A 24,168-nucleotide genomic window follows, 5' to 3' on the forward strand; every position below is an offset into this window, starting at 1 on the left:
CATTTTCCAGACTCGCTTCTGCTAGTTCCAAGGTGTAATTCTCCCCTTATGAAAAAATCATCATCCTTTGGGACTCCAGACATCTTTACCCTGTGGCCTTCCAGTCTCTGTCATCTAACTGGCTTTTTAAGAGCATTATTCTCTTATTCATTGAGGGCTTTGAAACCTGGCTCCCAGCATCTGTCTCCATCCCAATTTATGCCATAATTCCAGAAGATTCTAAGGTTTATGTATATGACCCATTTATCAATTTAGCCTTGAAATACCTGGGACTCCTTAACTCAAATTACCTTCCCTTAAACTTCACTTTTGCTACCCACTCCCTGGGCCACATCTTGGACTTTGTCGTCACCTGAACTGTACTACTTCAGTGATATCAAACTCTGGAATCCCAGCCACTGACCAGAACTTTCTATTCTGCAAACTTTCCCTTTATAGTCAACGTTCAACCTTACAGTGCCCTCTAATTTCTTAACTGCTCTGTATTCTCTTAGTCCACTGGGCCCCTCAGGGCATCTCTTCCTTTCTAACCCAGCCTAGATTTCATGGTTAAATATCCGAGCTATTTTTCCATGAGCAATCTGGTCCCTTGCACTACTAGTCTTCTGCTGTACTTGTCAGTCAAAACTCCAACCTTGGATCAATGATCTATTCTTAAATCCAAAACACTAAACACTATAAAAGATAAATCACATAGCTATACTGACTGGCATCTCTATGAATTCACATTCTCTAATCTAGCAGAGCCCTCAACAGTACCCACCAAGCAATTATTGTTAGAAATGTATCTAGTTTAATACTTGCCTTCACTTTCTTTCCTTCCATCTCAGAAAATAAACTCTGTCTATTGCAACTTAATCTTTCAATATTTTCTAGACCAAAGAAACCAATCCAACAGGAGAGCACCTTCAGCTATGCACACTTCAGTACTCTCAGGCTGCAAGGAAGAGCAATTCATGGTCACACCACTTGGGCTGCCTTCACGAAGGCTGAACAACTGGAACAAAAGGACAGGAAGAAGATGTTATTTATCTGTGAGAGGTGCACAGCACTATCTGAAACACAAGCTTCATAATCATATTGACCTGGGATTGAATCCTGGTTCTACTTATAAACTACCACCTGAGACAAGTTTCGTAACCTCTCTAGCCCTGTTCTACATTTATAAAATCGTAATAAAGATAATAATATCCAACTAGCTAGATTGCTAAAGGAATTAAAAGAGCTATTTTGTGCAAAGCTGCTAGCCTCTCAATAAACATTTGTTAAATGAGTGCAAAAGCAGTGGTTCCTAGCCAACTACAGTTGCGAGGATTTAATGAGATAGTATATGTGAAGCTCTTGTAACCTATCACAAGCTATGAACATAATAACTGTGATTATGACAATGGCAGCTTAAAGATAAGCAAACACTATTAAACAAATAATTTAGACTGGATACACCTGGGGGACAGGGCAGGCAGAAGGCCAGTAGACTGGGTAAAAACCAAGGGGGGTTGGAGCTTCAAGATGGCGGAAGCGTAAGACGCGGAGATCACCTTCCTCTCCACAAATACATCAGAAATACATCTGCATGTGGAACAACTCCTACAGAACACCTACTGAACGCTGGTAGAAGATCTCAGACCTCCTAAAAGGCAAGAAACTCCCCACGTACCTGCGTAGGGCAAAAGAAAAAACAGAGACAAAAGAATAGGGACGGGACCTGCACCAGTGGGAGGGAGCTGTGAAGGAGGAAAGGTTTCCACACACTAGGAAGCCCTTTCGCGGGCGGAGACTGTGGGTGGTGAAGGGGGGAGCTTCGGAGCCATGGAGGAGAGCGCAGCAACAGGGGTGCGGAGGGCAAAGCGGAGAGATTCCCGCACAGAGAATCGGTGCCGAGCAGCACTCACCAGCCCGAGAGGCTTGTCTGCTCACCCGCCGGGGTGGGCGGGGGCTGGGAGCTGAGGTTCAGGCTTCGGTCGGATCGCAGGGAGAGGACTGGGGTTGGCCGCGTGAACACAGCCTGAAGGGGGCTAGTGCACCACGGCTAGCCGGGACGGAGTCTGAGAAAAAGTCTGGACCTGCCGAAGAGGCAAGAGACTTTTTCTTGCCTCTTTGTTTCCTGGTGCGCGAGGAGAGAGGATTAAGATCGCCGCTTAAAGGAGCTCCAGAGACAGGCGCGAACCGCGGCTATCAGCGCAGACCCCAGAGACGGGCATGGGATGTTAAGGCTGCTGCTGCAGCCACCAAGAAGCCTGTGTGCAAGCACAGGTCACTCTCCACACCTTCCCCCTGGGAGCCTGTGCAGCCCGCCATGGCCAGGGTCCCGTGATCCAGGCACAACTTCCCCGGGAGAACGCACGGGGCACCTCAGGCTGGTGCAAGTCACGCCGGCCTCTGCCGCCGCAGGCTCGCCCCACATCCGTACCCCTCCCCTCCCCTGGCCTGAGTGAGCCAGAGCCCCCAAATCAGCTACTCCTTTAACCCCGTCCTGACTGAGAAAAGAACAGACGCCCTCAGGAGACCTACATGCAGAGGCGGGTCCAAATCCAAATCTGAACCCCAGGAGCTGTGCGAACAAAGAGAAAGGGAAATCTCTCCCAGCAGTCTCAGGAGCAGCGGATTAAATCTCCACAATCAACTTGATGTATCCTGCATCTGTGGAATACCTGAATAGACAACGAATCATCCCAAATTGAGGAGGTAGACTTTGGGAGCAAAGATATATATTTTTTTCCCTTTTTCTCTTGTTGTGAGTGTGTATGTGTATGCTTCTGTGTGTGATTTTGTCTGTATAGCTTTGCTTTTACCATTTGTCCTAGGGTTCTGTCTGTCCATTTTTTGGGTTTTTTTTAACTTTTAAAAAAATTTTTCTTAATAATTATTTTTTATTTTAATAACTTTATTTTATTTTATTTTACTTTATTTTATTTAATTTTATCTTCTTCTTTCTTTCTTTCTATTTTTTCTCCCTTTTATTCTGAGCCCTGTGGATGAAAGGCTCTTGGTGCTCCAGCAAGGCGTCAGGGCTGTGCCACTGAGGTGGGAGAGCCAAGTTAAGGACACTGGTCCACAAGAGACCTCCCAGCTCCATGTAATACCAAACAGCGAAAATCTCCCAGAAATCTCCATCTCAAGGCCAAGACCCAGCTTCACTCAATGACCAGCAAGCTACAGTGCTAGACACCCCATGCCAAACAACTAGCAAGACAGGAACACAACCCCATCCACTAGCAGAGAGGCTGCCTAAAATCATAAGGCCACAGACACCCCAAAACACACCATCAGACGTGGACCTGCCCACCAGAAAGACAAGATCCAGCCTCATCCACCAGAACACAGGCACTAGTCCCCTCCACCAGGAAGCCTACACAACCCACTGAACCAACCTTAGCCACTGGGGACAGACACCAAAAACAACAGGAACTACGAATCTGCAGCCTGCGAAAAGGAGACCCCAAACACAGTAAGTTAAGCAAAATGATAAGACAGAAAAACACACAGCAGATGAAGGAGCGAGGCAAACACCCACCAGACCTAACAAATGAAGAGGAAATAGGCAGTCTACCTGAAAAAGAATTCATAATAATGATAGTAAAGATGATCCAAAATCTTGGAAATAGAATAGAGAAAATACAAGAAACGTTTAACAAGGACCTAGAAGAACTAAAGAGCAAACAAACAGTGATGAACAACACAATAAATGAAATTAAAAATTCTCTAGAAGGGATCAATAGCAGAATAACCGAGGCAGAAGAAAAGATAAGTGACCTGGAAGATAAAATAGTGGAAATAACTACTGCAGAGCAGAATAAAGAAAAAAGAACGAAAAGAATTGAGGACAGTCTCGGAGACCTCTGGGACACCATTAAACGCACCAACATTCAAATTATAGGAGTCCCAAAAAAGAAGAGAAAAAGAAAGGGACTGAGAAAATATTTGAAGAGATTATAGTTGAAAACTTCCCTAATATGGGAGAGGAAATAGTTAATCAAGTCCAGGAAGCACAGAGAGTCCCATACAGGACAAATCCAAGCAGAAACACGCCAAGACACATATTAATCAAACTATCAAAAATTAAATACAAAGAAAAAATATTAAAAGTAGCAAGGGAAAAGCAACAAATAACACATAAGGGATTCCCTATAAGGTTAACAGCTGATCTTTCAGCAGAAACTCTGCAAGCCAGAAGGGAGTAGCAGGACATATTTAAAGTGATGAAGGAGAAAAACCTACAACCAAGATTACTCTACCTAGCAAGGATCTCATTCAGATTTGATGGAGAAATTAAAACCTTTACAGACAAGCAAAAGCTAAGAGAATTCAGCACCACCAAACCAGCTTTACAACAAATGCTAAAGGAACTTCTCTAGGCAGGAAACACAAGAGAAAGAAAAGACCTACAATAACAAACCCAAAACAATTAAGAAAATGATAATAGGAACATACATATCAATAATTACCTTAGATGTAAATGGATTAAATGCTCCAACCAAAAGACATAGACTGGCTGAATGGATACAAAAACAAGACCCGTATATATGCTGTCTACAAGAGACCCACTTCAGACCTAGGGACACATACAGACTGAAAGTGAGGGGATGGAAACAGATATTCCATGCAAATGGAAATCAAAAGAAAGCTGGAGTAGCAGTTCTCATATCAGACAAAATAGACTTTAAAATGAAGACTATTACAAGAGACAAAAAAGGACACTATATAATGATCAAGGGATCGATCCAAGAGGAAGATTTAACAATTGTAAATATTTATGCACTCAACATAGGAGCACCTCAATACATAAGGCAAATACTAACAGCCATAAAAGGGGAAATCGACAGTAACACAATCATAGTAGGGGACTTTAACACCCCACTTTCACCAATGGACAGATCATCCAAAATGAAAATAAATAAGGAAACACAAGCTTTAAATGATACATTAAACAAGATGGACTTAATTGATATTTATAGGATATTCCATCCAAAAACAACAGAATACACATTTTTCTCAAGTGCTCATGGAACATTCTCAGGGTAGATCATATCTTGGGTCACAAATCAAGCCTTGGTAAATTTAAGGAAATTGAATCGTATCAAGTATCTTTTCCGACCACAACGCTATGAGACTAGATATTAATTACAGGAAAAAATCTGTAAAAAATACAAACACATGGAGGCTAAACAATACACTACTTAATAACCAAGAGATCACTGAAGAAATCAAAGAGGAAATCAAAAAATACCTAGAAACAAATGACAGTGAAAACATGATGACCCAAAACCTATGCGATGCAGCAAAAGCAGTTCTAAGAGGGAAGTTTATAGCAATACAATCCTACCTTAAAAAACAAGAAACATCTCAGATAAACAACCTAACCTTACACCTAAAGCAATTAGAGAAAGAAGAACAAAAAAACCCCAAAGTTAGCAGAAGGAAAGAAATTATAAAGATCAGATCAGAAATAAATGAAAAAGAAATGAAGGAAATGAGAGCAAAGATCAATAAAAGTAACAGCTGGTTCTTTGAGAAGATAAACAAAATTTATAAACCACTAGCCAGACTCATCAAGAAAAAAAGGGAGAAGACTCAAATCAATAGAATTACAAATGAAAAAGGAGAAGTAACAACTGACACTGCAGAAATACAAAGGATCATGAGAGATTACTACAAGCAACAGTATGCCAATAAAATGGACAACCTGGAAGAAATGGACAAATTCTTAGAAATGCACAACCTTCCAAGACTGAACCAGGAAGAAATAGAAAATATGAACAGACCAATCACAAGCACTGAAATTGAAACTGTGATTAAAAATCTTCCAACAAACAAAAGCCCAGGACCAGATGGCTTCACATGTGAATTCTATCAAACATTTAGAGAAGAGCTAACACCTATCCTTCTCAAACTCTTCCAAAATATAGCAGAGGGAGGAACACTCCCAAACTCATTCTACGAGGCCACCATCACCCTGATACCAAAACCAGACAAAGATACCACAAAGAAAGAAAACTACAGGCCAATATCACTGATGAACATAGATGTAAAAATCCTCAACAAAATACTAGCAAACAGAATCCAACAGCACATTAAAAGAATCATACACCATGATCATGTGGGGTTTATCCCAGGAATGCAAGGATTCTTCAATACACACAAATCAATCAATGTGATACACCATAGTAACAAAATGAAGGAGAAAAACCATATGATCATCTCAATAGATGCAGAGAAAGCTTTCGACAAAATTCAACACCCATTTATGATAAAAGGCCTGCAGAAAGTAGGCATAGAGGGAACTTTCCTCAAAATAATAAAAGCCATATATGACAAACCCACAGCCAACATCGTCCTCAATGGTGAAAAACTGAAACCATTTCCACTAAGATCAGGAACAAGACAAGGTTGCCCACTCTCACCACTATTATTCAACATAGTTTTGGAAGTGTTAGCCACAGCAATCAGAGAAGACAAAGAAATAAAAGGAATCCAAATCGGAAAAGAAGAAGTAAAGCTGTCACTGTTTGCAGATGACATGATACTATACATAGAGAATCCTAAAGATGCTACCAGAAAACTACTAGAGCTAATCAATGAATTTGGTAAAGTAGCAGGATACAAAATTAATGCACAGAAATCTCTAGCATTCCTATATACTAATGATGAAAAATCTGAAAGTGAAATTAAGAAAACACTCCCATTTACCACTGCAACAAAAGGAATAAAATACCTAGGAATAAACCTACCTAAGGAGACAAAAGACCTGTATGCAGAAAATTATAAGACAGTGATGAAAGAAATTAAAGATAATACAAATAGATGGAGAGAAATACCATGTTCTTGGATTGGAAGAATCAACAATGTGAAAATGACTCTACTACCCAAAGCAATCTACAGATTCAATGCAATCTCTATCAAACTGCCAATGGCATTTTTCACAGAACTAGAACAAAAAATTTCCCAATTTGGATGGAAACACAAAAGACCCCGAATAGCCAAAGCAATCTTGAGAAAGAAAAACGGAGCTGGAGGAATCAGGCTCCCTGAGTTCAGACTATACTACAAAGCTACAGTAATCAAGACAGTATGGTAAGTAAGAATCTTAAAACCTATGTATTGATATCTCTCTGGAAGTGAGTCAAGTGGGTGTAAAGCGTCATAAACACAGCAGTGAAAAGCAGCTAAACCCCATTATAAAAATAAATTACTTTTAAAAACCCGTGAAACAAAGACAGTGAAAGAGAGAGAAATTCTTACAAAATTCGTTCAGGGGCTGTGATGCAACCTGGATTGACCATATCTAGAAAAGAAGAAGTAAAACTGTCACTGTTTGCAGATGACATGATACTATACATAGAGAATCCTAAAACTGCCACCAGAAAACTGCTAGAGCTAATTAATGAATATGGTAAAGTTGCAGGATACAAAATTAATGCACAGAAATCTCTTGCATTCCTATACACTAATGATGAAAAATCTGAAAGAGAAATTATGGAAACACTCCCATTTACCATTGCAACAAAAAGAATAAAATACCTAGGAATAAACCTACCTAGGGAGACAAAAGACCTGTATGCAGAAAACTATAAGACACTGATGAAAGAAATTAAAGATGATACCAACAGATGGAGAGATATACCATGTTCTTGGATTGGAAGAATCAACATTGTGAAAATGAGTATACTCCCCAAAGCAATCTACAGATTCAATGCAATCCCTATCAAATTACTAATGGCATTTTTTATGGAGCTAGAACAAATCATCTTAAAATTTGTATGGAGACACAAAAGACCCCGAATAGCCAAAGCAGTCTTGAGGCAAAAAAATGGAGCTGGAGGAATCAGACTCCCTGACTTCAGACTATACTACAAAGCTACAGTAATCAAGACAATATGGTACTGGCACAAAAACAGAAACAGAGATCAATGAAACAAGATAGAAAGCCCAGAGATTAACCCACGCACCTATGGTCAACTAATCTATGACAAAGGAGGCAAAGATATACAATGGAGAAAAGACAGTCTCTTCAATAAGTGGTGCCGGGAAAACTGGACAGCTACATGTAAAGGAATGAAATTAGAATACTCCCTAACACCATACACAAAAATAAACTCAAAATGGATTAGAGACCTAAATACAAGACTGGACACTATAAAACTCTTAGAGGAAAACATAGGAAGAACACTCTTTGACATAAATCACAGCAAGATCTTTTTTGATCCACCTCCTAGAGTAATGGAAATAAAAACAAAAATAAACAAATGGGACCTAATGAAACTTCAAAGCTTTTGCACAGCAAAGGAAACCATAAACAAGACGAAAAGACAACCCTCAGAATGGGAGAAAATATTTGCAAACGAATCAACGGACAAAGGATTAATCTCCAAAATATATAAACAGCTCATTCAGCTCAATATTAAAGAAACAAACACCCCAATCCAAAAATGGGCAGAAGACCTAAATAGACATTTCTCCAAAGAAGACATACAGACGGCCACGAAGCACATGAAAAGATGCTCAACATCACTAATTATTAGAGAAATGCAAATCAAAACTACAATGAGGTATCACCTCACTCCTGTTAGAATGGGCATCATCAGAAAATCTACAAACAACAAATGCTGGAGAGGGTGTGGAGAAAAGGGAAACCTCTTGCACTGTTGGTGGGAATGTAAATTGATACAGTCACTATGGAGAACAATATGGAGGTTCCTTAAAAAACTAAAAATAGAATTACCATATGACCCAGCAATCCCACTACTGGGCGTATACCCAGAGAAAACCGTAATTCAAAAAGACACATGCACCCGAATGTTCATTGCAGCACTATTTACAATAGCCAGGTCATGGAAGCAACCTAAATGCCCATCAACAGACGAATGGATAAAGAAGATGTGGTACATATATACAATGGAATATTACTCAGCCATAAAAAGGAACGAAATTGAGTCATTTGTTGAGAACTGGATGGATCTAGAGACTGTCATACAGAGTGAAGTAAGTCAGAAAGAGAAAAACAAATATCGTATATTAATGCATGTATGTGGAACCTAGAAAAATGGTACAGATGAGCCAGTTTGCAGGGCAGAAGTTGAGACACAGATGTAGAGAATGGACATATGGACACCAAGGGGGGAAAACTGCGGTGGGGTGGGGATGGTGGTGTGCTGAATTGGGCGATTGGGATTGACATGTATACACTGATGTGTATAAAATTGATGCCTAATAAGAACCTGCAGTATAAAAAAACAAACAAACAAAACAACTAATACTAAACTTTCATTGGGTTATTTGTATGGAAATATGTTAATATAAATGTTTCAGACATTACATGAAATTTCTAAAAATCTTATATTTGTATTTGTATGGAAATATGTATGGAAATATGTTAATATAAATGTTTCAGACATATGAAATTTCTAAAAATCTTATATTTGTATTTGTATGGAAATATGTATGGAAATATGTTAATATAAATGTTTCAGACATTAAAAAAAAAAAAAAAGACAGTATGGTACTGGCACAAAAACAGAAATATAGATCAATGGAAAAGGATAGAAAACCCAGAGATAAACCCATGCACATATGGTCACCTTATCTTTGATAAAGGAGGCAAGAATATACAGTGGAGAAAAGACAGCCTCTTCAGTAAGTGGTGCTGGGAAAACTGGACAGGTACATGTAAAAGTATGAAATTAGAACACTCCCTAACACCATACACAAAAATAAACCCAAAATGGATTAAAGACCTAAATGTAAGGCCAGACACTATAAAACTCTTAGAGGAGAACATAGGCAGAACACTCTATGACATAAATCACAGTAAGATCCTTTTTGACCCGCCTACTAGAGAAATGACAATAAAAATAAACAAATGGGACCTAATGAAACTTAAAAGCTTTTGCACAGCAAAGGAAACCATAAACAAGACCAAAAGACAACCCTCAGAATGGGAGAATATATTTGCAAACGAAGCAACTGACAAAGGATTAATCTCCAAAATTTACAAGCAGCTCATGCAGCTCAATATCAAAAAAACAAACAACCCAATCCAAAAATGGGCATAAGACCTAAATAGACATTTCTCCAAAGAAGATATACAAATTACCAACAAACACATGAAAGAATGCTCAACATCATTAATCATTAGAGAAATGCAAATCAAAACTACAATGAGATATCATCTCACACCGGTCAGAATGGCCATCATCAAAAAATCTACAAACAATAAATGCTGGAGAGGGTGTAGAGAAAAGGGAACCCTCTTGCACTGTTGGTGGGAATGTAAATTGATACAGCCACTGTAGAGAACAGTATGGAGATTCCTTTAAAAACTAAAAATAGAACTACCATATGACCCAGCAATCCCACTACTGGGCATATACCCTGAGAAAACCAGAATTCAAAAGGAGACATGTACCAAAATGTTCATTGCAGCTCTATTTACAATAGCCAGGACATGGAAGCAACCTAAGTGTCCATCAACAGATGAATGGATAAAGAAGATGTGGCACATATATATAATGGAATATTACTCAACCATAAAGAAGAAACGAAATTGAGTTATTTGTAGTGAGGTGGATGGACCTAGAGCCTGTCATACAGAGTGAAGTAAGTCAGAAAGAGAAAAACAAATACCGTATGCTAACACATGGATATGGAATCTAAGGAAAAAAAAAAGGTCAGGAAGAACCTAGGGGCAAGACGGGAATAAAGACACAGACCTACTAGAGAATGGACTTGAGGTTATGGGGTGGGGGAAGGGTAAGCTGTGACAAAGTGAGAGAGCGGCATGGACATATATACACTACCAAACGTAAAATAGATAGCTAGTGGGAAGCAGCCGCATAGCACAGGGAGATCAGCTTGGTGCTTTGTAACCACCTAGAGGGGTGGGATAGGGAGGGTGGGAGGGAGGGAGATGCAAGAGGGAAGAGATATGGGAACATAAGTATATGTATAACTGATTCACTTTGTTATAAAGCAGAAACTAACACACCATTGTAAAGCAATTATACTCCAATAAAGATGTTAAAAAAACAAAAACAAAAATCAAGTGGGACTTTGATTTGATGTACATTGTAAATTTTTTTCAAAAGATATATCTTTATTATAAAGTGTAAAAATGAATGCAACTTTTAACAAGAGGAAAAACAAAATCAAAATCGGGATAAACCATCTACCTTTGGTCTTGACCCAATTTTCTCCACTCTTCTCAAGGATCTTTCAGCCACCTCTTCTGTCTTATCTGCACATCTATTCAAACCTTGTCTATTCTTAAAGAAGAACAAGACAAAACAAAAACTCTGAAAGTTTCTAATCCATTGGCTTCTGGGAGTATTTTTGTGTACTCCTTTATTTTACCAGATCTTCAAATGTTGGTAGGTCACAGGGTTTTATCCTTAGGCCACTACTCCTCTGGTCTACGTGCTCTTTTCAGATATCTCACCTACTCTTGTAAATCAACTGCTACGTAAATGCTGATAACCTCCAAATCCATAATACACTGCTGGCCTCTCCCCTGAGTTTCAAACTTGCTGGACACTGTCAGCCAGACTCACCAAGAGACAGCTCAAACTCAACATATTCAAAACTGAACTTATCTACATTCCCTCCTAAATGGCCCTCTTCTAGAGTTCTCTAATTCAGTTGGTGGCATCATATAATCAATCATTCAAACTAGAAACCCAAGGTCGCCCACAACTACTCTTCTCTCACTCCCCAACAATCACTCAAGAAGTCCTCCCTATTTTACCTCCTGAGTATTTCTTACATTGCTCTCCTCTTCACCCTATAACAATGTCATCATGGTTCAAGACCTCTGCCATAGTTTCTGCAACACTTTTTTCCCCACCTTACAGAATAAAATATAAGAATAACACGAGGCCACTGCCTATTTTTCTAGGTTCATTTGGCATTATTCCTAGCATCAAATTTATGTTTTAGCAAGCAATAAACTACCCAGTTCCTGATCTATATATCACCCTATTCTTGTCTCTGAGCTTTTGCTCATACTGTCTCCTCTGCTTAAAATGAATGCCTTTCTGTCCTTCCTCCTGAAACTCCTACTTATCATTAAGAGGAGCTCAGGTGCTATAATCTTTAGGAAGCTCTTCCTGAAACTACCTTCCTTCCTTTAAGGTTAGGTGCCCCTCTTCTGTATTCTCATTTTACCTTGTTCTTTCTATGTATTGTACTTCCCACACAGTGTTATAAGTATTTGTATATGTCTCTCTCCTCTACTGATCTCTGTAGCTCAGAGCCTAGCCTACAGTCTGACAAACCGCAAGCAATCAACAGGTGTTTATTTAATGGTTCAATAGATGGAGAAGAAGGGAGAGAAGGAGAGGGGATTTTTGTTGGGAGTAAGAGGAACAAACCTGTCAGCCCCAGGCTTCTGAACTTCAGAAAAATTGTTAACTCCAGCTCAACTCCACAAATCAATCTCTGGTGTTGTTATCAGATATGAGAAAAGACCAAGAAAGAACAGAGAGAAGACGAGAAAAGAAAAACACAGACTTTGTGGTTAGACAGATAAATCTCCCCACCAAAGATGTCCACATCCTAATCCCCAAAACCTGTGAATATATTAACTAAAATGGTTAGTTAGAAAGAACCTTGTAGATGTGATTAAGTTATGGATCTTGCGGTAGGAGATTATCCTAGATTATACAAGTGGGACTAATGTAATTATAAGGGCACTTATAAAAGAGGAAGGCAGGAGAGCCAGAGTCAGACAAGGAAATTGGAAGCAAAGTCCAGAGTGACGCAACTGCTGGTTGGGGGCCATAAGCCAAGGAATGTGGGCAGTCTCAAAGCTGGAAAACCCAAGAAAATAGATTCTCCCTTACAGCCTCCAGAAGGATTGCAACTGATATCTTGATTTTAGCCCAGCAAAACCCATTTTAGACTTCTGACCTCCAGAACTATAAGATAATAAACTTGTATTGTTTTAAGCCACTAAGTTTGTGGTAGCTTGCTATGGCAGCAATAGGAAAATAATACAAAAGTGTATAAAATGAGATAAATAATGTCTACAATTACCTCAAAATAGTAACTCAAATTACCACAGAATATAGCAGAATTCATTGTTGTTAATTGTCTAAAAGGTTACACATAGAGCCACGTATAAATAAATAAAAGGATTGTCTGGATATAAAATGATAATTTATAGGATAATTTGATAATCTTTTAAAGATGGATATGACTAATCAAAGTAGCTACACTTTTAAAGAGCCATGATTTTAAGGGAAGTATTATGAAGGACTTATGTTAAACGTTAAGTGATTTAAAAAGGGATTTTGATAAGCAATCCAAAATACATGATATTTTTCATTTCCATGACATATAAATACAAAAGCGATAAAAATAAGAGCCTTATTTAATTGTTATAAGATCTGACTTTTTAAATATGGAAGCATTACCTACAGAATTGGCATATTTGCATTATTTCTCCCCAAAAATCACACACACACGTCAAGATAACTAGAAAATATGTAAGTATTAATATCTACATAAATTTATTTTAAGTCTCATGGCCAGAGTTCAAACAACTTACTTTCCTTTGTCCTTCAACCATTCTGGGTTCTTTTCCTCTTCTTTTAAATCACAAAGTTCAGGAATGTCAGTATTCATTGCTCTTCGTGCCTCTGCTTGTTTATGTAACCACTGAAATGAGAATGAAGTTTAATGAAGGACACAAAAGTCTTGTTTTATTAAAAGTTACTTTTAGATTTTCCATTTTCCTATACAAGATGGAAATACTATTTGTTATGGACTGAATGTTTGTGTCCTCCAAAATTCATATGTTGAAGCCCTAATCACCAATGTGATGGTATTTGGAGATGGGGCCTTTGGGCGATAATTAAGCTTGGATGAGGCTATGAGTATGAGACTTCCATCATAAGGTTAGTGTCCTTATAAGAAGAGGGAGAGACCAGAGGGCATGCTCTTCCCCACCCCACCCCACCCCAGCATCCTGACCTTGGTCTTCCCAGCCTCCAGAACTGTGAGAAATAATTGCCTGTTCTTTAAGCCACCCAGTCTATGTACTTTGTTATAGCAGTCTGAGCAGACTGATAAAATATTTGATGGTGGTGATTTTAAACTTCTAGGTTTTATACATCTTTAAGCTTTTTTTTAAACTTCACTAGCTGATCAAGATCAAATGTATAAAAATTTCTAGTCCAAATTTCATCCAAATTTCTGGGAGTTCATGTGAATATTGTTTTATTTTTCTTGTTTATAATATATATATATTTTTTTTTACATTATAAAAACATAAATGATTTTTTATATAATTATAATTTTATAGTTACAGAGATACTTTAATAATAAAATATAGAAATATGCTGTTAATAATAAGAAAAAAGTTAATATTTATAAATTGTCATTATATCTTAAGGAGATTCAATTATTTCCACAACTTTTCAATTGAGAGAGGTATCAGTTCACACCTTACAGTAAAAAAAAAAAAAAAAAAGCAGTTCTTAGTGCTTACACAACTAAATATACAATATTCAAAATCCCAGAGCTCAGGAATTTATAAATGAATGAAAGCTATTAATGCCAAATGTCACATTAGAAATACTTGATATTAATAATTAATTGTAATAAAGTAATAAATTTACAAATCTTTTCTTACCGCAACATACACTGACCCAAAGTTTACAAATCTATTATGGAAAATGATGTATTTGATAAAATAAATGCACATGCAACATTTTATCTCCTGGGATAAGCAACAACACTGGATATTAAATCAGTGTTTTCTCATCAGCATTCTGGAGCCAAAAAAAAAAAAAAAATCCTGCAAAATATATTTTTGTCAAAAGGAAATATTAAATTTTTTCATGAAGTAATATCTTTAGCTTAATGACTACTTTAAAAATTCAGACCCAGTAACAGTTTCAATATATGGAATAAAAAATATTTTCATTGTGGTCACTGTAACTAACAGCAAGTATACCAACCTCCTCTTCTTCTGCTACCTGTGATTCCCGGAGAGCAGTTGGGAATACTCGAGGGGTAAAGTTGATTTTAATATTGCCGACAGAGCGAGGAGCAGGAATACTGTCTTCCTTTAACTTCTCAAAAAATATATTTTCTGAATTTCTCCCTTCAAAAACAATATTAGCAACTAAGTTATTTATCTCTCATTTCCTAGTTAACAAACTGACTTTTAAGGTAATTACACATTAAAGCTACTTCTAAAATCCTATACAAATAATCCAAACATATTTTCTACAATAAGGAATGTAAAATCCCTCATTGAAATTATGGCAGCTAATTATCTGTTCTTTCATCAGTGACCTCAGCTACTTTTCTGGGGTTCTGTTTGTTAAACCACACAGTGTCTAACTTACATTCACTATAGAGGAAGCCACTCTAGGCAACTTAATCTACATCAACTCTAGAGGAGGGCACCTAGGCAAAGCCATCACTTTCCTTAAGCTCCGGTATCAGTATCTTCTATAAGCTCCCTGGTGATGACATAAAAGTTTTTCAGCTATTAAAGACAGCTAATGGGAACAGGCAAAGAGTTGTAATGAAAGGCTATACATTTGTAAAAAGGTAGTTAGATGTAATAATTATTAAGTCAATAGAAGAGGAGAAATTAATCTATGTGTTAGAATATAAACTATGAATAAAGGGAAGGAAAGGTACTAAAAAGGAAAAGTACTAAAAACACGATATACAGATTTAAAAGGCAAATATCAAAATTGTTTAAAAAAAGATTTTCCAGAAACATGACAGAGAGTTAATATCCTTGATATAAAATGAACACATAAAATTAAGATATAAAACTTCCAATTTAGGGAAGTGGAAATGGCGCAGTGGTTAAGAATCTGCTTGCCAATGCAGAGGACACGAGTTCAAGCCCTGGTCTGGGAAGATCTCACATGCTGCAGAGCAACTAAGCTCGGGTGCCACAACTACTGAAGCCCACACGCCTAGAGCCCGTGAGCCACAACGAAGAGTAGCCCTCACTCGCCGCAAGTAGAGAAAGCCTGCATGCAGCAACAAAGACCCAACTCAACCAAAAATAAATAAATTTATATATTTTTTTAAATGTCTGAAAAAAAGAGAAAATTTTTTAAAAATAAAAAATAAAACTTCCACTTTAAAGAAAAATTGAAAATGGCATGAATTAACATTTCAAAGGGAGGGAGGAGGGGAGCAAGGAAGAAAGAATAAGGACCCAAACAAAGAAAGTAACATTAACAAAAATTTGAACAAAAAATTTCCACAGATTGTGGTTGGGAATGCAGTATCCTACCCATCCTCCCCTCTTTCTTTTAGTAATAGAATCTACTGTGCCAAGGTAGAATCTACAAAATCCAGCCTCCCTTAAGAGTAGGTGTAGTTATGTGCCAAACCTGAGACAACAGAATGTGAATACAAGTGCTGTATAAAACTTATGGATCATTATCTTACATGTAAATCTACTCGCAGTGGACTTCCTCCTTCCCCTTCCCACTGGCTAAAAAACAATGCCAACTGCAGCATCCACCTTGGACCCAGAAGTGGAAGCCAAATGATGTGATGATTGATGTGGCCCCACCAGCCTAGATGGCCCTGTGGAACAAAGCCATCTATCAGGCCTAGATTGATTGCTGTTACATAATAAGTCTTAGATTACAGAGAATTCAATTTCTATCTTATTTGATCTATAACTTTGGACCTCTTTATTTCAGCAGTTGGCTTGAACCTACCTAACACAATTTCCTAAGAATTTTATAGCCTGGTAAACTGTTGTTCACTTGTGAAGCCAAGAGACATTCCTAGATATGTAAGAACTAAGTAAATATACCATCTAGCCATGTTTCCTGAATAAATTACTCAAAGAAATGTTTCAGAACATGGACAAAAAAAATTAAGAACTCAGGACTGGGAAACCTGAGGGTAAAAATGAAAAAGGATAGGTTTTCTAAAACACACGAAAAAATGTTGTAAGATTTTTTAATGTTACTACAACAGAAGGAAAACAGAATAAAAAGTAAAAATGAAGTATATAAGTTCACATTTTATACTAATGATTACTAGGATACACAACATGGAGGGAAGAAGCACTATTCTTCCATAATGAGAAATTTAAAAATTACTTTGCTATTAACTTTGCTCAATAAAAGTAAATGAATAAACATTTGAAAATGCTTACGGAAATCATTACGGTGACCATGAGTTACATTAAAAATAGGATATCTAGCTTTCAAACTCTTACAGTAAAATAAGACACACAGAAAAACATAAAAAGAAATTAGCTTTCTGTTTTCAGCAGCATAGGTTAAAGTTTTTACAAACTTTAACACAATTTTACAAGCAGACAAAATGCTATGAACACATAAAATGCTTGATAAAAATATAACAAATAAACAAAAGTTTCAAGTACATAGTTCAGTTCAAAAAGTATGCAAAAGAAAAGGCTTATCAGCAACTTACAGCCAGGGTAATCTCAAAAGCTGACAGCTGACAAAAAGCTACTTGGAAAGATTTCAGATATAGATATAGATATCTAGATAGGTATACCTATGAAGGTATATATCTATCTAGATACCCATATCTGTATCTGAAATTTTATATATATGAATATACTATATATTATACATATATATATTACAGACTATATATAAAGGATAAAGGCTGTAAATTTAATGCTGATATAGGTACAGAGGTGAGAGCTGAAAAGGCAATTACAGCCTGAGAAGGGCTACACTCTCAGTGAAATGGACACATAAAATCTCTGTCCACAACCCCAGGAAAGTGAAGCATGTCTCTTCCTGGGGCTCTGGATAAGAGAAGAAAAAACGTCTCTCGTGAGAAACCTAAACTTCAGGTATCCCTTCCGAGGAATTCTTACTTCTGCAAACCAGGACACACGAAATTTCCTCATGTGCACACATAAAAATAATCCGTGCTGAAGATGAGCACACAAACAAAAACTACAAATCACATGTGGATACAAGGTATGTTTCTTCCTTACAGTATGGAGAACAGTCAGCAGACACAACAAACGGAAGACTGGCCTATTAAGAATTTGAAATAACAGAACAATCTGAAAGAGACTATAATAATTTAAAACATGCTTACTTAAAGAGCTAAGACAGGCTAAAATCCATAATGAAAAACTAAGGAATGAAAAAAGAACAAACAGGTATGAAAGAAGCAAACAGAACTTGCAAAATGAAAAATATTGTCCCTGAAATTGAAAACCTCTAGGACAAGTTTAAGAGCACATTAGGCATATTTGAAGAAAATTTGCAAACTAGAAGACAGATCTGAGGATATTATACAGAATGCAGCCAAGGAAGATAAAGGCAATTTGAAAACAATGTGCTATTTGAAAACAACAGCTTATAACTTCCCAGAACTGAGGTAAGACATACGTTCTTTGAGTGAAACTATACTCCAAGTTCTGATATTATGAGATGAATAAATATAAAACTGCACTTAGAGTAATAAAATCAACATAAACCAAAGTGAAGAATTTTAAAGCAACCAGAGACAAAGGATGGATTACCTTATAAAGGATCAATACTGAATCAAGAGCAGACTTCTAGCAGCAATATTAGAAGTCAGAAGGCAATAGAAACATATCTTCAAATTACTGATGGAAAATAACTGTCAATCTTGAATTCTACAACCATGTAAAACATCATTGAATAACAATAACAAAATAAAAATAACTGAACTTAACATTCAGATCTTTATTAAAGAACTACTAGACAGGAATAAAGACGCAGACATAGAGAATGGACTTGAGGACATGGAGAGGGGGAAGGGTAAGCTGGGACGAAGTGAGAGAGTGGCATGGACTTATATATACTACCAAATGTAAAATAGATAGCTAGTGGGAAGCAGCCATATAGCACAGGGAGATCAGCTCAGCTCAGTGACCACCTAGAGGGGTGGGATAGGGAGGGTGGGAGGGAGATGCAAGAGGGAGGACATATGGGGATATATGTATATGCATAGCTGATTCACTTTGTTATAAAGCAGAAACTAACACACCATTGTAAAGCAATTATACTCCAATAAAGATGTTAAAAAAAAATAAAAAACTACTAAAGGATTTACTTAAAGGAAAGGTAATTGGATCCAGAAAGAACTTAGATGCAAGAAGCAAAGATAATTAAAAAGCAGTAAATAAGGGTCAACAGAAAGAGTAATGAGTATATGTGGTAAAGCCACACTAACAACTAAATTTAGAGGTTTAAAAATAAGGTGAGACCACCTGACTCCCTCTCTGCCAAAAAAGTGGAATAAAATATTTAGACAGTAACATAGAGGATGGGTATGACAGAAGTTCATGTATTAAATTTCCTTCTAATATTTACAAGTAATGGTAGAGATTAAATTTTGTTTAGTATGCACATTAAAAATATAATAATTGTAATTATATCTATGTATCAAAACAGTTATAAAAAATTTAATATTCAGAGAACAAAAATAGAATGTATACCTTTCAAATTAGTAGAAAGGAAAGGAGGTAATTAAGAAAAATTATTTAATCCAAGGCAGAAAAATAGAAAAAAGAACAAAAAAGGAAGTCTGGGGGCTTCCCTGCTGGCGCAGTGGTTGAGAATCTGCCTGCCAATGCAGGGGACACGGGTTCGAGCCCTGGTCTGGGAAGATCCCACATGCCGTGGAGCAACTAGGCACGTGAGCCACAATTACTGAGCCTGCGTGTCTGGAGCCTGTGCTCCGCAACAAGAGAGCCCGCATTAGTGAGAGGCCCGCACACCGCGATGAAGAGTGGCCCCCGCTCACCACAACTGGAGAAAGCCCTCGCACAGAAACGAAGACCCAACACAGCCAAAAATAAATAAATAAATAAATAAAACCAAAAAGTTAAAAGAAAAAAAAAAAGGAAGTCTGGTAAATATAAATCACAAAGTAAGAGGGCAGAAGGAAATTCTAAGACATTAGGATATATTTTATTATATTTTTTAATTAATTTATTTATTTATTTTTGGCTGCATTGGGTCTTCGTTGCTGTGTGCAGGCTTTCTCTAGTTGCAGAAAGCGGGGGCTGCTCTTCATTGCAGTGCACGGGCTTCCCACTGCAGTGGCTTCTCTTGTTGAGGAGCATGGGCTCTAGGTGCATGGGCTTCAGTAATTGTGGCACGCAGGCTCAGTAGTTGTGGCGCGTGGGCTTAGTTGCTCCACAGCATGTGGATTCTTCCCAGACCAGGGCTCAAACCTGGGCTCCCTGTATTGGCAGGTGGATTCTTTTTTTTTTCTTTTTAAATTAATTAATTAATTAATTAATTTTATTTATTTTTGGCTGTGTTGGGTCTTCGTTTCTGTGCGAGGGCTTTCTCTAGTTGCGGCAAGCGGGGGCCACTCTTCATCGCGGTGCGCGGGCCTCTCACTATCGCGGCCTCTCTTGTTGCGGAGCACAGGCTCCAGACGCGCAGTCTCAGTAGTTGTGGCTCACGGGACCAGTCGCCCCGCGGCATGCGGGATCCCCCCAGACCAGGGCTCGAACCCGTGTCCCCTGCATTGGCAGGCAGATTCTCAACCGCTGCGCCACCAGGGAAGCCCTGGCAGGTGGATTCTTAACTACCAGGGAGGTAGTGTCACCAGGGAGGTCCCAGGATATATTTTATTTATAATAATAAACCTAAGTAGCCCATATCAAAAGAAAGACTCACAATAAACAAAAATATACACTAGCAAACTACAAATGATTTATAAACACATTTGTATATAACACAATGACCCAGATAATATAAAATATGAGAACAACTGTCATTCCCCTTTTATACATTTGGAAATTAAAAAAAAAAAATTCTCCCTAATAATTCAAGAACAAAAAAAAAATCATGATGGGTTACAAAATATTTGCAACTAAATGGCAATGAAAACACAAGATTTCAAGACTTGGTGAATGTATTAATGCAGTATTTAAGAGAAAAAATTATAACTTCATATGCATGTGTTAAAAGATTCAAAAATTAATGCAAACAAATTGTATAAAGAACAGAGAAAACCCAAAGAAACTAGAAGAAGCCAAATAAAAATAAACACAGGAATTAATGGAATAGAAACAAAGAAACAATAAAAGATCAACAAAACCAAAAATTGCTTTTTTGAACAGACAAAATTTGCAAAATGCTGCAATAGTTGATCAAGGAAAAATAAAATACTATTAGGAACAACAACAACAACAAATATATATATATACATTTTTCAGATTCTTTTCCATTATAGATTACTACAAGACATTGAATATAGTTCCCTGTGCTATACAGCAGGTCCTTGTTTATCATTTTACATACAGTAGTGTGTATATGTTAATCCCAAACTCCTGATTTATCTCTCGCACCACCCCCTGCTAAAAAAAATGTTTTTTAAAATTATTTCTTATATGTGGAACCTAAAACAAAAAACCAGACTCATAGATACAGAGAACAGATTGGTGGTTGTCAGAGGTGGGGGGTGGGAGGTGGACAAAATGGGTGATGATGGTCAAAAGGAATGAACTTCTAGTCATAAAATACATAAGCCCTGCAAATGAAATGTACAGCCTGGTGACTATTGCTAATAATACTATATAGCATATTTGAAAGTTGTTAAGACAGTAAATCTTAAAATTTCTCATCATAAGAAAAAAAATTGTAACTACGTATGGTGCTGGACAGATTTGCTAGATTTACTGTGGTGATCACTTCATAATATACACACATATCAAATCATTATATTGTACACCTGAAACTTATAATAAGTCAATTATATCTCAATAAAAAAAGAATTTTTAAAAAATTATTACCTTTCCTCTGTTTCTCCCTTCCCTCTTCCTAATACTCCTATTATTTGAATGTTGGACAACCTGGATGGATACTCTAGTTGTTTTATCTTTTCTATTTTAAAATCTCTCTGTTGGGTCTTCTCTGGCAGCGCAGTGGTTAAGAATCTGCCCACCAATGCAAGGCACACGGGTTCGATCCCTGGTCCGGGAAGACCCCACATGCCACGGAGCAACTAAGCCCGTGTGCCACAACTACTGAGCCTGTGCTCTAGAGCCCGTGAGCCACAATTACTGAGCCTGCGTGCTGCAACTACCAAAGCCCATGTGTCTACAGCCCATGCTCTGCAACAAGAGAAGCCACTGCAATGAGAAGCCTGCGCACCGCAACAAAGAGTAGCCCCTGATCACTGCAACTAGAGAAAGCCGGCGGGCAGCAATGAAGACCTGCCACAGCCAAAAATAAATAAATAAAATAAAATAAAATAATAAAATCTCTTTGTCATCTTATTCTATTTTCTGGAAAAAAAAATTAACTATATTCCAGCTATTTGATTTAATTTTTAATTTTTTAATTACATTTTTAATTTCCAATCCATTCTTTTAGGAAAATGTCTTTATTACAGCCTCTTGTTTTTGTTCAAGGATTAAAATATGTTCTCATCTCTCTGAGGACATTAATTATAGTTCTTTTTTTTTAATTTTTGAATTTTATTTTATTTTTTTATACAGCAGGCTCTTATTAGTCATCAATTTTATACACATCAGTGTATACATGTCAATCCCAATCGCCCAATTCAGCACACCACCATCCCCACCCCACTGCGGTTTTACCCCCTTGGTGTCCATAAGTTTGTTCTCTACATCTGTGTCTCAACTTCTGCCCTGCAAACCGGTTCATCTGTACCATTTTTCTAGGTTCCACATATATGCGTTAATATACGATATTTTTCTCTTTCTGACTTGCTTCACTCTGTATGCCAGTCTCTAGATCCATCCACGTCTCAACAAATGACCCAATTTCCTCTTATGGCTGAGTAATATTCCATTGTATATATGTACCACATCTTCTTTATCCATTCGTCTGTCGATGGGCATTTAGGTTGCTTCCATGACCTGGCTATTGTAAATAGTGCGGCAATGAACATTGGGGTGCATGTGTCTTTTTGAATTATGGTTTTCTCTGGGTATATGCCCAGTAGTGGGATTGCTGGATCATATGGTAATTCTATTTTTAGTTTTTTAAGGAACCTCCATACTGTTCTCCATACTGGCTGTATCAATTTGACATTCCCACCAACAGTGCAAGAGGGTTCCCTTTTCTCCACACCCTCTCCAGCATTTGTTGTTTGTAGATTTTCTGATGATGCCCATTCTAACTGGTGTGAGGTGATACCTCATTGTAGTTTTGATTTGCATTTCTCTAATAATTAGTGATGTTGAGCAGCTTTTCATGTGCTTCTTGGCTATCCGTATGTCTTCTTTGGAGAAATGTCTATTTAGGTCTTCTGCCCATTTTTGGATTGGGGTGTTTGTTTCTTTAATATTGAACTGCATGAGCTGTTTATATATTTTGAGATTAATCCTTTGTCCGTTGATTCGTTTGCAAATATTTTCTCCCATTCTGAGGGTTGTCTTTTGGTCTTGTTTATGGTTTACTTTCCTGTGCAAAAGCTTTTAACTTTCATTAGGTCCCATTGGTTTATTTTTGGTTTTATTTCCATTACTTTAGGAGGTGGATCAAAAAAGATCTTGCTGTGATTTATGTCAAAGAGTGTTCTTCCTATGTTTTCCCCTAAGAGTTTTATAGTGTCCAGTCTTACATTTAGGTCTCAAATCCATTTTGAGTTTATTTTTGTGTATGGTGTTAGGCAGTGTTCTAATTTCATTCTTTTACATGTAGCTGTCCAGTTTCCCCAGCACCACTTATTGAAGAGACTGTCTTTTCTCCATTGTATATCTTTGCCTCCTTTGTCATAGATTAGTTGACCATAGGTGCGTGGGTTTATCTCTGGGCCTTCTATCTTGTTCCATTGATCTATGTTTCTATTTTTGTGCCAGTGCCATATTGTCTTGATTACTGTAGCTTTGTAGTATAGTCTGAAGTCAGGGAGTCTGATTCCTCCAGCTCCATTTTTTCCCTCAAGACTGCTTTGGCTATTCGGGGTCTTTTGTGTCTCCATACAAATTTTAAGATGTTTTTTGTTCTACTTCCGTAAAAAAATGCCATTGGTAATTTGATAGTGATTGCATTGAATCTGTAGATTGCTTTGGGTAGTATAGTCATTTTCACAATGTTGATTCTTCCAATCCAAGAACATGGTATATCTCTCCATCTGTTGGTATCATCTTTAATTTCTTTCATCAGTGTCTTATAATTTTCTGCATACAGGCCTTTTGCCTCCTTAGGTAGGTTTATTCCTAGATATTTTATT

General features: G+C 37.4%; 1 protein-coding gene across 1 annotated transcript in view; it reads right to left on the reverse strand.

Annotated features, from left to right (window-relative positions):
* The window catches only part of DNAAF4 (dynein axonemal assembly factor 4), a 105,207-nt gene that overhangs the window by 24,351 nt on the left and 56,688 nt on the right, over positions 1 to 24,168 (reverse strand). The window contains exons 6-7 of the mRNA XM_082388134.1: positions 14,955 to 15,100; positions 13,541 to 13,650 (exon numbers count right to left, since the gene is read on the reverse strand). Of these exons, the coding sequence (XP_082244260.1) occupies positions 13,541 to 13,650; positions 14,955 to 15,100 (256 nt within the window). The remainder of the gene's footprint in view (positions 1 to 13,540; positions 13,651 to 14,954; positions 15,101 to 24,168) is intronic.

Source organism: Balaenoptera borealis (genome assembly GCF_965194805.1).
Source record: "Balaenoptera borealis genome assembly, chromosome: 3".
Lineage (NCBI taxonomy): Eukaryota > Metazoa > Chordata > Mammalia > Artiodactyla > Balaenopteridae > Balaenoptera > Balaenoptera borealis.